Genomic DNA, 15,011 nt, shown 5'->3' on the forward strand with positions numbered 1-15,011 from the left:
AGGTAACTAGCAAGTCCAACCCTGCTGCAGATTGTTCTATTGTCAGTCAGGTTTCCCACCATTCTCTCCTGGATGCCAACTGCTCTGTTCCTCTTAGTCACTGGTGTCCAAGATGAACAGAAAACAGCAGTGCAAAACTATAACAATATTTAAGCTACCATCCTGAGCTCAATATCAGAGAGAAATGGTCCTAGAGTGAATTTGATGAATTAAGTACCAGAGGTAAGTGAAATGCTCTGCTTCTGTCCGAGTGTAACTACTCAATGTCCGACATTTAAAGTGTCTGTAAATTGTTTTGTTTTTTTTAAGATTTATTTTTGGGTTTTTTGTGCCTTTATTGTAGAGATAGGACAGTGGATAGAGTCTGAAATCAGGGAGAGAGAGTGGGGAATGACATGCGGGAAAGGAGCCACAAGCTGGATTCAAACCTGGGCCGCCCGCTTGGAAGACTATAGCCTCCATACATGGGGCGCACGCACTAACCACTGCGCCACTGTAAAATAATTTTGAAGGGAAGTCAGTACACTTTCTCTGGATGGATGATAGTATCAAAATGACTTAAAACTTTCTATTAAGGGATGAAGTTCTCATTAGTATTCCTGCTTAGCTCCTCTTTTGTTCCTATGCATGCTTTACATTTGGCTTATAAAATTAGAAATGGCTGATTTCACACTTTCTCTGTTTCTGATGTCTGGCACTATATCTTATCTTAGTGTGGGGGAGGTCACAGTACCGATGGGCGAGGATGAGGATATTCAAAAACATGAGGGACTTATATGTCTTAATATATATTTGTTGCGTAATTCCTCAGAAGGCCGCTGAGAGAGACTTTGGAAATGACAGAAGATGTGTTAGCTTAACAGAGTTTGCCTGCAGCTAAAATAAAAAGAGGAGGAGGAGGAACAAGGGAAGGGCGGTGAGGACAGGAAGAAGACATAAGGGGGATGAGAACTGAAACTGATTACTGAAGAACTCTTAACTGATGTGGAGGAGATAGGAGAAGAGTTGAAACAAAGAGAAGAGGCGGGCTGACGAGAGTGAAGATGAACCCTGCATGAACACAGTTTGAGGCCTGAAGCACTGATCTGAAACAGCCTCTCTCTTCCTCCCTTAGTGTTTAACTGTAACTAATAACTTTAGATAAAGGCTTTTAATGAGTGGCTGTTTTCAAGCTAGTTTCATTTTTAATGTGTTGCGGGACAGGAAGGCGGTGGGACTCTACGCTTCAAAGTTCTGGCAAAGAAGCACTCTGAATGACCCTCAATTGTCATAAATACAAACATAAAGTTAGTTCATATTCAATACTATTTTAAGCTAATTTTAAAACCGTACACATTTGCACAAAAAATATTTTTCCCTTTTGTTGTTCGGTTTAGAAACACATTTCCCAAAGAAAGAAATTCCAATCTTTTTATCAATAGAGGTAATGTAACTCTATGGCACTAACATGTTAAGCCAAATACGATGGCTATTAAATGTAATACTTTGAATGTATGTTGTGATATTCCACAACTTCCATACAGAGATTCATTTGGAATTTTTGACAGTCTACACCCTCGAAAAGATGGTAATCCTGTATGGACGTGGTTTCATAGTCAGGCCAAAATCAGTGCTCAGATCCAGCTCCTGCCCTGGTACATTTTCTATCCGCAGCCCGTGGAGCAGAGTGGTCAGGAAGACAAACATCTCCAAACGGGCAAATTCATCTCCAAGACATCGTCTCTTCCCCATTCCAAAGATGAGAACCTTTTCTGCCAGCTCCTTGTTGAGAAGTCCTGAGGAACCCAGGAAGCGATCAGGCCGAAATGTGTCCGGGTCACCCCAAAGATCACTGTTAAGAAGGGAGTATGAAGATCAATAAAACGGTTTAGGAGAAAAACACATCCATATCCAATGATCATATGACACTGAAAAGAGACAGGCACCTTTTCCTTTTTTGAAAGTTCAAATATGTTATGAGGACTGTATATAACTATACTCACAGGTCACGATTGACTTGAAATTGGTTGATGAAGACACAAGTATCTTTGGGAATGAAATATCCATTCAGGGTGATGTTTCTCGTGGTACTGAAAGGGAAAAGCAAGAATTAACAACAATGCACTTTCAATATGAATGCACTGTTGACTAAAGTGCTTACCAGTGAGGAATGGTAAACGGGACATATGAAGCATGACGAAAAACTTCATAAATGAACGCCTCCGTGAATGGCATCTTGGGCTTATCTGAAAACAGAGGCAGTCTGGCTGTGCCAATGTACTCATCTACAACAGAAAAAACAACAACCAGAAAAAAAGTTGCATCCAATTGAAATTAAAAATTTTAGCAATTCAACTATAGTTTGTTGTTATTTTATTTTATTCTACAAGAAAGATTTATCAAATTGCTTATAAAAGGTCAGTAGTTAAATGAGACTCCATGTTGTAATATAACTACTATAATTATTATGTAACTGTTAGGAGCTGTGTTGAATGCAAGGACCCTGAAGTTGTATCTGAATTTAAATGAAATAACTCTCAGTCTATATAAGAGGTTTCTGAGGTAACTGGATCAGAGTTAGTTTTCATTAGACTATAGTAAAACTTAAAAGTTTTCTGTTTGAAAAAATAGCTGTGCTTGGGGGTCTAAAAAAGGCTGAGTTTTGTTTCTTTGGAGTTTCTAATATTGCATGATCGGGCACTTTACATATAATCACAATGACAAAAGTTGGAGTTCCAAGAATGTTGCTCTGACTAATCCATTAATAATGTTTCCAGTTAAGGTAATAAGGCTTCTCAAAGGAGGAATTGTTAAAATTATAAATTAATTGAAGTGATGCATTACTGAAGAATGTTAAACTATGTGTAATCAATGCTTTGCGTGTTTCGGCCTTTGTGTCGGCCGGGACCAACTCTCTAACCTTTCCTTCTATCTCAGGCTGTTTGTGCCTCGTTCACTGTTCTGATTCACCCTGTCTCCTCGTAGTGTCTCCCTTGCTCCCCCCCCCCCCCCCCCCCTCTCTTTCTCTGTGTGAAAATGCAACGTGCCTCAGAACAGACAGTTCTGTCCCACTTCAAAAGTAGCTCTGGCGTCAGCAAATTGGACCGATCTTTTGTGGGTTTATCCAGTGGCTAACTGTTCTTCAAGGGCACGAGATTGGTCATTTAGTTGAGTCTGCCTGAAAAGTTTGACACTTTCTAACAGATATTGCCTGGCTCCTCCTGTGCATAATGAATTCTTATCACAGAGTCCTTGAAAACATCTTTTGGCATTTTGAACGCTTTCTTTGTGCTGACAGGAGCTTAGTTTAGTAATGATCCATATCTCTGTTTTATATATTGAGTGTTACTTTATGTGAAGCAAAATTTAAAAAAAAACTTGTTCTCTACATTTTTGGAAACGTTATGTGTTTTGATTATTTAGAATAGCATCGATTAATCAATTATTTCACTGAAGATAAGATGAGCATATGAAGATGCTTACTTAATATAATTTGCCATCGACCATTCTCTTTGACTGTAAAGATTTATTGTGGTACTCGTATAATATTGGAGAAAAATGCACATGAAGTCATAACTTTCATGTTAAAACAGTACCTATCTCCTGGTGTATTCTAGCCTGGACGTCGGGGAACTTGATCAGGTACAACATGCTCCACTGTAAACCAGCAATGATGGTGTCAAATCCTTTAGAAAATTGCAAACAACACAAAATATCTACATCAAAATAATCTACATTAATATAAACAATTTAAAGTCTTAGCCAGCACTATGTATCATCAGTGAGGATATACAATAGTGTTTAACCTGCTCCAAAGATGTCTATGACTGTGTGAATGATCTGAGAATTGGAAAGTATAGCCGTATCCTTATTTTCTTCTCTGTCCTCACAAAGTGAAATCAGAGCATCCGTAATGTCCCGGATACAGTTCTGCAAACACACAAACATGAAAGAATACTTTAAATTGATTTTGCTCATGTCAGTCTTAAGTCAATCTCATCATCATTGAAACATCCAGAATTCTTTAGCGACTAAAGACACTGGAGAGATGGAAATTAATAACATAATGAATACATAATAACACACATTTCAAATTAATAACAGCAATTATTAAGAAAGAGATAGTAATCAGTTATGGTTTGACACGTGTCTTCCAGTGGGATGCTAATTCCTAATTAGAGTGCGTGCAAACATTTTAGCCACTCTGCACAAGAACAAAAGTCCCTCCAAGGGAACTTGTTTGTTATTTTTTTGGCTACAGTTGAACTCACAGCTACTTCTGTGTGAATGAAATTCTAGATTAAAGTGTAAATGACAAATTAGTCAGACAGATCAAAAGAAAACAACACCTAAAGGCACACCTTCCCCACATTAGGCTTTTCTGAACTATGAATATGAATACTGTTCAGTGTTTGAAAGGCCAGTGAATGGTTAGTCTTGAAGATACATTAATGCATTAACACATTTCTATGGTGGCATGGTAGTTTTTCCATTTCATTAAATAAATATTTTGCACTGCATGTCCCTTTAACCCTTGAATTTGTCATTTTTTCTTTTACTTTCCATTTTTTGCAGGTGCCCATTAAAATTCCATGCCAATAATCAAAACACAAGATTCAATCAAATGGGTCAGAATAAATGGCTACAATAGGAAGTGGAAGTGATTTTGTCTCCTGATAATTATAGCCTCATCGTAAGTAACTGCAATGGTTAAAAATAAACAATGTGTCAGTGTGCAATTCTGCTTTTCCTTTGAAAATGTGAATATCTGACCCTGTCGGCCGCCTTACCTTATCAAAGGTGTTGATGTGTTCCTTGATGCTCTGCTCCATGAATCCATTCATCCTGCGGATGTGCTGGACCATCTTTCTCAGAGATGGGCTCGGAAAGTAGCGGAACACAGGGAAAAAATCTGCCAGGTTCCCTGCAGCAAAGATCCTCAGGACCTCGTTGTTGATGTGAACAATAGTGAGAAACTCCTTGTCGTTGTATTCGTACCTTTTACCAAAGCAGAGGGCGCAGACAACATTTGCTACTGACGTTACCAGGGCCTTAACCGGATCTACACCTATCATATCCCCGTTAGCTGCAGCTTGTTGCTGAATCACCTCGACCATCTCTGCTGCCTCAGCACAGATGTGCTCCTCCAGCAGGCAGCTGGCGCCGGAGCCTCTGGGCTCAGCCTGTGAGAATGACCTGAGGGCATTCTTACACAGCTTCTTATGGAGCATCCAGGCCGGTCCGTACTTTTCACTGAAGGTCATACTGGTCCCGTTGGCTACGGCAGAAAAGGTGAACAGATCAGGTCTTCCAGCGAAAGCTTCTCCTTGCCGAACCAATGCTTGTCTGATGGTGGAGTAGCCACTCAGGACCACCACAGTCAGAGACCCAAGGCGCATCTATAGTGAACATATAGATTAAATAATTTACACTTGTTCTCTATCCATCAGAAAATTTTTAAATAATTGTTATTGTATTTACTATTTACCTGGAAAACATCACCATACTGGAGCCTCAAACGGGTCAGAGAAAGATGAATCTGGTCCCCCATTTGAAGCAAATTACCGACGAGCGGCCATGGCGTTGGGCCAGGTGGAGGGGGATATTTTGTTTGATTTAATTGGGGGTACTTGTAGTGACTTTTTCGGCCCCTGAGGGCCATCAGTAGGAGGGTCAGGAGACACAGAGCAACAGTGACACCAGACACGGAGGCACAAGAGTTCTCTTTCATAGACAGAGTCCCAAACGTCAGTCTCATCTTGTCAAGTAAACTGCAAACACCATAAAAGAGACGGGGATTTTTAAAAGAAAGGGGTGCTGATCAAATTCAATCAATTAAAAAGGTTGTGACTTGAAAAAGTAGTCTACTAAAAGTAAAAAAGACAAATAGTAAAATAGAAAGAAACAAAGATTTTTTTCAAAAACTTACCATGCAGTTTATGGTGTAAATTTGATTAAAAATGGAGAGATTTAGACCCAGATAACAGATAGCAGAGCAGGGGTCCAAACACTCAGCAGGCAGAAGTCTGAGATCTGGTCTGCAGGAACTTGGTTGGTTGGAGTAGCTTTTACTCAGGGACGTCCCTTTCAGTAGCAGCCGGGCCCCCTGCAGAGGGAGCTGCTGCACGCTCACAATAGGGAGACGCAAATGGCGACAAAGTTGGCTCAGTGTGAAGGAAGAGTACGTCCCGGCCAGCCAGTGACCGCATCGGCCCATTTGACCGCAGACTGGAACCATTCACGTCATGGGCCCCTCCTCTATGTTCCCTCTGTCCCTCACAGAGGGAACATTACAGTACACTAGTTTGTAAGAATTTGAAGGGATTTTATGTTATAGAAATATTTTTATATACAAGGATGGCAAAAATAACATAAAAATATGAGTGTATGAGCATCCCTTCAAAAAAACATCCAGTATTTAACATTTTTCTAAAATAATAAGATTTTTTTGTATAGTAAATCATTTAGAGTACTTTTCCAAGCCTAAGTTAAGGATCTGAGTACATCCTGGACCACAAGGTCTGAGACCCCAGCATTGTTTTTATCAATGTTATTTCTGTTGATGTGACACAAGGGGGCGCTCTCTGTCTGTCTCGCTGTCTGTCTGGATTGACATCATGTCCTCCCCAGTTTGGACCAGATAAGTCTTTGGTTTGGACTGAGGTCATGCTTCCAGGCTGCCACATGTATCAACACAACCACAACACCTCAGATTGTACAAGAAGAAACCTGAACACACAGTCTCACACACTAATTAGAAACAAAATCAAGATGATTCTATGCGATACAGCCTACAAAACAAAGGATGATTGAATGGCTCCACATTCATGCAACTGGTATTAACACCTTGTAGTTGTTTAAAGTTTTAGCTCTTACTATGTCATTGCAAACATCTGCAAAAATCAGATTATTTGTTTTGGGAACAGAAATATGTTTAACCTAAAGACAACTGCAGAGTTAACTGCCCTCTCAAACCATTACAATGTGGCTTATACCAAAGGTTTTTATTTCCCAACACTCTTTCTCAATCTTCTCCCTGGTATCTTAATCCTCATTGTCCTAACTCTCATTCATGCCTGTATTAGTCCTCCTCACTAGTTCTCTCACTATCTCTGTCTTTCTTTCTCTCAAAATCTCTACCCAACCGTCAGTTTAGCTAAAGCTCAACTGTGGAACACCCGGTGCTGTCAGGCCAAGCGACAGCTCCTTTGACCCGCTACTACAAGTCCTCTCTGGACTGAGGCGATCCAGTCTCGCCATTAGGGCTGACAGAAGGAGACACACTGACTCTGTGAAGCCGGACTAGATAGTTAGTTGTTTTAGACAGGGAAGGTGTTGCTTGTGGTCAAACTGTAAAACATGATTACATGTGGTTATAGACCTGACCCCCATAGCCTACAATACTGAAAACTTAATCATGCAGACATGCTCAAACTGGACTACAATACGTTTTAGTAAAGGCTATTAGAGGAGTTTTGGGACTCATATGATACCAATATTATGGGAAGAAATTACCAATTCCTAATATGGCAACTCATACAGTGATATTTTTCGAGCTGCATGACATCTAGTCCACCTTTCCCCTCCACACAGATTGTTTTCCTGCCTGTTTAAACACCTGTGGATGATACTATGAGGACTAAAGTTATACACAATAGTAGTTTACTCTGTGGTTTGCATCACTCCATCATTTAATGGGGGTTAATTAAAGAGGTTGTGTTTTCCCTGGGGATAATTCTCAAAGGGATGTGTGTATTTCCAGACAGCCAAGATCAAAATAGGCGCACCAGACACAGTTATGTGTTCGCATTGTTCCTGGGAGACAGCGACGCAGCAGGAGGCCAATTTATCAAAGCAAAAATCTTCCCAATAATGTGAGCCCGTCCTCTGTGCTGCAAGAGGACAGGAAGTTCTGCAAATTTTGCAAAAGGAACAACAGGAGGATGGCTCACAGGAAAGTCCAAATGTCTTGCCTCGAGAAGGCCTTTTTTGTATGCTTCAGTTTCAAAGTAACACTTGGAATTATTCTTATTATTTTATCATTTCTGGATATGGATTTGGTCATTAAATTACCATAATTTCCTTTGGAAACAAAAGTTATCAAACAACATAAAAGATGAAGATTAATGAAAAATGACCAGATTAACCAAAACATGCACAGCAGCAGGCTACTTTAGGCTATTTGGAACATCTTGAAAATAGACACAGAGAGGTTTAAGTGGGAAAAGTACATTTAGAAGGAACATGAAAGTAAAGAAAAGTGAAGGGAATATGCCTATATGTCTAAAAATAGGAAGGGTTGTAGTAAAGTCGTCTTAAGCTAAGTAGAGTAATTCAGTTGCTTAAACGTGCGTTTCCTGACTCAAAACTACTTAATATGCATAAAATGCAGGCTAAAAATGTCTTTAAATTAACAATAAATTGGGCACGTTTTAGGAAAAACTTACTATAGACCTAAGCAGAGACTCTTGTTCTTCGTGACTAAAAGCAGTGCGCGCGCCTCCCGCCCAGGGCACGTGAGGTGAAGGGATTGGTTCCGTCTGAACGGTGATTGGCGCGTGCAGAGGACCCTCGGAGGACCAAGGAGGACTCCCGGTGCGTGATCGTGCGTGATGCTGCAGCTTTCTTGATTGTGGAGCAGAGCTGAGAGCGGCGGGTCTATAAAGCTGCTCGGCGGGCTGTTGTCCACTGACGGAGAGACTAGAGAGCGGAAACATGCCGGTGACCGGGGAGGGAACTCCTCCAACCGGAGGAAACCCACCTGCATATTCCACAGGTGAGAAAAACTTTTAATACCCTTAAACTGACAGAAAAAAAGATGTGTTTTGTATTTAAAACTACAGGCAAGCTTTTACTGGATTATACACTTGTGCCACTTATTAAATAGGTTTACAACTTTATTGTTGCACTGTCTTTGACTCAACCTTGTATAATATCCGTAGTCTTATTTTTATTTTTTGAGATTTCATTTATTTTATTTGTTTATTATTATTTCTGCTAATTTTCTTAACTTTCTAGTATTTAATGCATTATCCAAAGAACACTGAATTACATTTGTTTCTTTTAAGTATCTACTGTGCTTGTTTAATTGCCTTACCTTTTACGTCCAACTCATTTAACATAAGTCTAGTAGCTTACAGTTTTTAAGAGCTGTGAAGTTAGGATAATTCTAGTCAGAAGAAGTGGCGAACTGAAAATTCAGCACAATATTCACACTTTATTTTTGTTGTTAATTTTTGTATGAATTATTAGGGAAATTATTGTAAAAGTCGATTTCTTCTATTTACTGGAATTACTAAAAAACTAAACACATTCATTTTAAGTTAATTGCTTTATATTGTAAATGGAGATGGACTATTGTCCATTTCCTTTTCTATAATTAAGGTTATTTAATACTATTTATAGATTAATCTAGATTACAGGAAACTAAAGATTTAGGCTACAAAGTTATTCCATATGCCTCTGCATGTAAGGTGAAAAATTCTAAATCATCGTTTTGTAATCGTACCCTTGTCTGTTTCCTTCCTCTCTTCAATGCTTTGAGCTTTCTGGCAAATATGATGAAGCACACGTCTCGTGGGATTTTCCTTTGGCTTGCTTCCTGCTGTTCTACGATGCTCTCTGTTCAGACAGGGTCAGTCCAGTCCACAGCTCAGAGTGAACCCCACTTTACAGTGCCAGTCATGACCCTTGACCCTGTGGTGTTACCCTGCTGACGTTGCCAGTACCTAATTTGGCACGCTTTCTCTCCGGCACAGGGTTATGGTGTGGGAAAGCAGCTATTCTCACTCAGTAGTCCATATATTAACTTTCACAATCAACTGTTCACACGCACATGCAGAACAGTGTATGGACAAACACACGTATGCACAGAAACAAGCTCAATGTCTTCCTTTTATGTTTTTCAGTGAGAAAAAATGGCAACATGAACTCTGAGAACGGATGCAACCACCCGGAGCATGTAGATGGAGCTGAGCCACATGCCCTGCCCATGCCCATCCCAGATCCCCCCATTCAATACACCAAGGTTAGCTCTAACAGTGAAAAGACAACTCCAGTTTGGTTCAGTTGTCTTTGTTAGGGCTATAGTGAAATGCATATGCATAGGGTATGTAGGTCATTTAGTTTTCTGTTTGATTGGATTTCCTGTAAATACTATTTAAGCCATATAACATGCAGATGTTGCTCATAGTGATATAACAAGGAATAAAAGGATTCCCTTATAAATAAAGGCAGCCTGTTATTAACTGTATCAGGCTGAGATGAGCTGATACACTGCACTGTGTGTTTAGGACGGTCTTTGATCTCTTTTCAGTTAATCTGTGTGGGAGATTCAGCCATGGGGAATAAATGTACTTGAGGAAGCTGTTTCTACGTGTTTTATTCTTCTATAATTTCACTCTGTTATCACAGTTATTCATCAATAACCAGTGGCAGGAGTCTTGCAGCAGGAGAAAGCTTCCTGTCTATAATCCTGCTACAGGGAACCTGCTTTGTGAAGTGGAGGAGGCTGACCAAGTGAGTATATTAAAGTAAAAGAGCAAGTATGTATACTATGAAGATGCAAAGGCGTCTAAATAGTTTCTTCCATTTTTTCCCCAATGAAAATACTTTTTATTGACTCTTCCTTATCTGAAACAGGTGTTTATGGACAGACGGTGTTATTAAGGCAAATTTGTGAAATGGGATTTGGGGACATGCAAGTAAAACTTACCTGACTTGAGTAAAGTTTCGTGATCTACTCTCATCTTGCACCTCTTGTAGGAAGATGTGGACGAGGCAGTGAGTAGTGCCAGAGCTGCCTTCCAGTCAGGGTCACCATGGCGATCCATGGACGCCTCAGACCGAGGTCAACTACTTAACAGACTTGCTGACTTAGTGGAGCGAGACCGGCTAATACTCGCAGTGAGAAAAACATGCAAACATATAGTGAATTATGGTTTACAATATTGTTTCAGATAAAAATGTTTGCAGGGGAAAGAAAGAAGCCCAATATTTGTTGTCTTTTGTATTCGTAGACACTAGAGAGTCTGGACTCTGGAAAAGTGTTCCTCTTGGCATATTTTGTAGATCTGTTGGCCACAATCAAAACCTTGAGATATTATGGAGGCTGGGCAGACAAGATTCACGGCAAAACCATCCCTGTAGGTGAGAAACACTTTTTTCACTAGTCGGCACAAGCACTATGGGTTCTAACAACTTTAAAGAACAGATTTTTATTAGATATTGCCATGTTTTAAATAACTATATTTCTGTTTTTAGATGGAGAGTATTTCACTTACACACGGCATGAGCCCATTGGAGTATGTGGCCAGATCATTCCTGTAAGTGGAAACAGCATTCCCTATAAACACAAGACTTGATGCATGGCATTGTTTACCTCAATCAGTGATTCAACAGAAACTATGGAAACTGTAATGAGCAAGGCTTCAATTTATTAAGGACCAGCATTAACGCATTTACACTTTTGTGTAAAATAATCTGTTGTTTAAGGCAAAATATTAAAAACTTTACATTTATATTTATATTTTACATGTGCAGGAATTCAGTAATTTACTAGTTAAGCATGGGCAATAATGTTAACATGTTCATTCAAATCAACAACATGGATACATGTGGCAAAGTATTTATCCAAGACCTCAAAAATCAAGAACCATGTGTACTGTGTATGAACCATGAGATGAATGTGAACAGAACTTGCAACTTGAATACCAAAAAACATACTGTTTTTTTGCTTCAGTGGAACTTCCCATTGATGATGTTTGCATGGAAGATCGCTCCTGCCCTTTGCTGCGGGAACACTGTAGTCATCAAACCTGCAGAGCAGACCCCATTATCAGCACTGCACATGGCTGCACTCATCAAAGAGGTGCCTGAGTTATTATCTCCCCTGTCTGCCAACAATAAAAGAACAAAGAATATGTGGACAAAAACAACTAACCAAAATCTGCAATTGTAAAAAGTAGAGGACTAAGATTGTGTCCCAGTTAAAGATGAGTCATGTGTATTTAATTTCTTCCACTTCTCTTGGGGCTCAGGCTGGATTTCCCCCAGGTGTTGTGAATGTGGTGCCAGGTTATGGTCATACAGCAGGCAGTGCCATTTCCCACCACATGGACATTGACAAAATAGCCTTCACTGGATCTACTGCTGTTAGTATCCTTTGAAATAAATAGCAATTTCATCAGATTCCTCTTATTTTGTCTTCTACAGCTTTAGTGTCTTTGCAACTATTTCTATGAACTTGTTCACTGCAGTGTTACTGTGTATCTGACGTTGTCTTTGGTTGCCAGGTTGGGAAACTCATCCAGAAGGCTGCAGGTGACAGCAACCTTAAAAGAGTTACACTGGAGCTCGGTGGAAAAAACCCAAATATTGTTTTTGCAGACTGTGACTGTGAGTATTAAGCATTACTTTATAAATACTAATGAAGTATTCTTTTTGTGCCTTTACCATGTGGATTGTGTGCATATTCTATATTTTATGCAGGGATTTGATTATTTGTACTAATAATGAGGACTTTAAAAGAGGCTTTAAAAATGGCTGTTCATCTATAGGAACAATATTGTATGAAAAAGAGGTATTAAATAGGTTTGATGATCTGCTCAGTAGAGACAGCAGACAAGACTGATTTTGAAAAGGGAGTACATTTAATTGATTCACATGTTGCTGTGCTATAAGTGTAGATGAATAACAACTTGCTTAGATTTTCCCGGTCGTAAATGAAGCTTAGCAACTACATAGTCTCATGCTTTCATTTGTGTTCATGTCTGCACTGCAGTAGAGTACGCAGTGGAGCAGGCCCACAGTGGTCTGTTCTTTAACCAGGGGCAGTGCTGTCTGGCTGGATCCAGGGTGTTTGTAGAGGAGCCGATCTACGAAGAGTTTGTCCGCCTCAGTGTGGAGAGAGCCAAATCCAAAGTCTTAGGAAACCCATTAGTGCCTGGGGTTGACCAAGGACCACAGGTACAAGAGACAGTTCAGCAACTCTTTTTATTCAACAGTGGTTTAAATGGATGACCCAAAATACCTTCAGGAAAATAATTTGAGCTGCTTTATTTCTGCAGATCGACCAGAAGCAGTTTGATAAGATAATGGAGCTGATAGAGAGCGGGAAGAGGGAAGGGGCCACTCTTGAGTGTGGGGGCTCCTCATGGGATCAGCAGGGGCTTTTTATCCAACCCACTGTCTTCTCAAATGTCTCAGATGAAATGCGTATCGCCAAAGAAGAGGTACCCTGTTCTAAAACACCTGCACAGACAGAAGCCCACTTGATCTTACCCATGATCATCTGAGTCCTAAATCTCTCACTTGGTTGTGAAATTCCTCCTCATGTTACCTTTTCATCCTTGTCCACACTTTACCCTCCCTCTTAGATTTTTGGTCCAGTGCAGCAGATCATGTGTTTCCGAAGCGTCCATGAAGTCATCCAGAGGGCGAACGCCACACACTACGGCCTGGCAGCAGGAGTGTTTACAAACGACATTGACAAAGCCCTCACAGTCTCCTCCGCCCTGCAGGCTGGCATGGTCTGGTAGGAATCAAACTCAAAAAAGTAGCTGTAGCAGTCCAGGGGTGGTAGTTCAAGAACAAAATTTGATAAATAATCAAATTTTACTTTTTTTCCCCCACATTGTTATATCTTGTGTAAAATTACAACCTGCGATTTTATGGACTAAGGGGAACCTTCTATTTCCTTTTTTGAGGGTGAACTGCTACAATGCCATGAGTGCACAGTGTCCCTTTGGTGGCTTCAAGATGTCTGGGAATGGCAGAGAACTGTGAGTGATACCATTAGATATTATTTTAGATTTGTCATGGCTGACACTCAGAGGTGCAGGTTAGTTTTCAGAGATGGAGGCACACAATGAGTCAGAGGTCTTTTGACAAGAGAAAGGGGTCATAAATGTGATTTCTTATTTTACAGTGTATCATCCTGCAAATAGTCAATTCTGTTTATATTGTTAATTTGATGGCAATGTCCCAAAAAAAAGATGCAGTCCTGCATTTTATTACAAATAGCTCTGTCCTTAACTACACTGTCAGTGCTGGCATGCTTTTGTTGTGAATAAATGTGAATTCAAATAAACTATTTAATAATCTAAAGTAACAGATGAGTTGCAGAGACTTGTTTTCACTGATTCGTGCCTACAGGCTACCTCACCAGCTCTTGATAACTCATTATTACTTATGGAAGGAAACATCACACAAAAATGCATCACTTCTTCTTAACATATTGCATGTTTTCCTTTTATTTTCAGGGGGGAATACGCTCTTCAGGAGTACACGGAGGTTAAGGCGGTCACCATCAAAGTCTCAAAGAAGAACTCTTAATGCTGTCGGGTTTTTTTTCTGTATTTTGATGTCTCTTCTACCCAATGGCTTCTAATTTTCAGAAAATGTAAATAATTAGAAGGCATCAGTATATTTTGGAGGCATTATCAGTTCTGCTTCACTCCATGATCATATATTCCTGTCGTTTCTCCTCATATACATATTTCTTTTGTATTCTCATCTGTGTAACGTCTTGTTTTCTTTATATTAGTCTGACTATACTGACTCTCATCCATCGATAATCCTCCAATGTATTATTTGAGATGCATTTTATTGTTAAGTGGAAAGCATGCCTTATGAATCTGTGTTTGTTGTGTGTAATGAGAGACTTTTTGTTCAAAGGTAACCACTTAAATAGCACTTTGCAAAAAAAGAATAATTTTAATTGGACAATGTCATACAAAAAAAATACATGAATCATTCTATTTACAGAGTTTTCTTAATGAAATCAATTAAATTGTTGACCATATTAAGTACAGAAACCCATTAACTGATTGCAAAGCAGTAAATGTGATCCTGCTTTTGTCTGTATTACATGAAGCTTCTGAGCTGTTGTCTTTGTTTATTTGTTGATATTTTCTGTAGTTGTACTAGGAATACAGTTAAACCAGTGATGTCTGACTCCATCTTTACTCAGTGTCCCAACTCATATTTAACTCCTCACTGAGCTCATTGTGGAACTTTTTGGGACTTTTCAG

General features: G+C 39.6%; 2 protein-coding genes across 2 annotated transcripts; one reads left to right on the forward strand and one right to left on the reverse strand.

Moving 5' to 3' along the window:
- Positions 1 to 290: 290 nt before the first annotated feature.
- LOC132974003 (cytochrome P450 1A1) lies at positions 291 to 6,148 on the reverse strand. Its single transcript, XM_061037755.1, has 8 exons — positions 5,909 to 6,148; positions 5,468 to 5,750; positions 4,770 to 5,378; positions 3,786 to 3,909; positions 3,576 to 3,665; positions 2,141 to 2,264; positions 1,983 to 2,069; positions 291 to 1,831 (listed from the first exon to the last, which is right to left on the reverse strand). Exons 2-8 carry the CDS (start codon positions 5,735 to 5,737, stop codon positions 1,549 to 1,551), a joined length of 1,587 nt encoding a protein of 528 aa, XP_060893738.1. The 5' UTR covers positions 5,738 to 5,750; positions 5,909 to 6,148; the 3' UTR covers positions 291 to 1,548.
- Positions 6,149 to 8,540: 2,392 nt separating this feature from the next.
- LOC132974004 (aldehyde dehydrogenase 1A1-like) lies at positions 8,541 to 14,977 on the forward strand. The gene is made up of 14 exons (XM_061037756.1): positions 8,541 to 8,755; positions 9,888 to 10,006; positions 10,393 to 10,497; positions 10,744 to 10,884; positions 10,998 to 11,127; positions 11,242 to 11,303; positions 11,720 to 11,848; positions 12,018 to 12,131; positions 12,273 to 12,375; positions 12,761 to 12,945; positions 13,047 to 13,211; positions 13,356 to 13,513; positions 13,686 to 13,760; positions 14,241 to 14,977. The coding sequence occupies exons 1-14, from the start codon at positions 8,695 to 8,697 to the stop codon at positions 14,311 to 14,313; spliced, it is 1,620 nt and encodes a 539-aa protein (XP_060893739.1). The 5' UTR covers positions 8,541 to 8,694; the 3' UTR covers positions 14,314 to 14,977.
- The last annotated feature ends 34 nt before the right edge of the window (positions 14,978 to 15,011 follow it).

This window comes from Labrus mixtus, chromosome 5, assembly GCF_963584025.1.
Source record: "Labrus mixtus chromosome 5, fLabMix1.1, whole genome shotgun sequence".
NCBI classification, from domain to species: domain Eukaryota; kingdom Metazoa; phylum Chordata; class Actinopteri; order Labriformes; family Labridae; genus Labrus; species Labrus mixtus.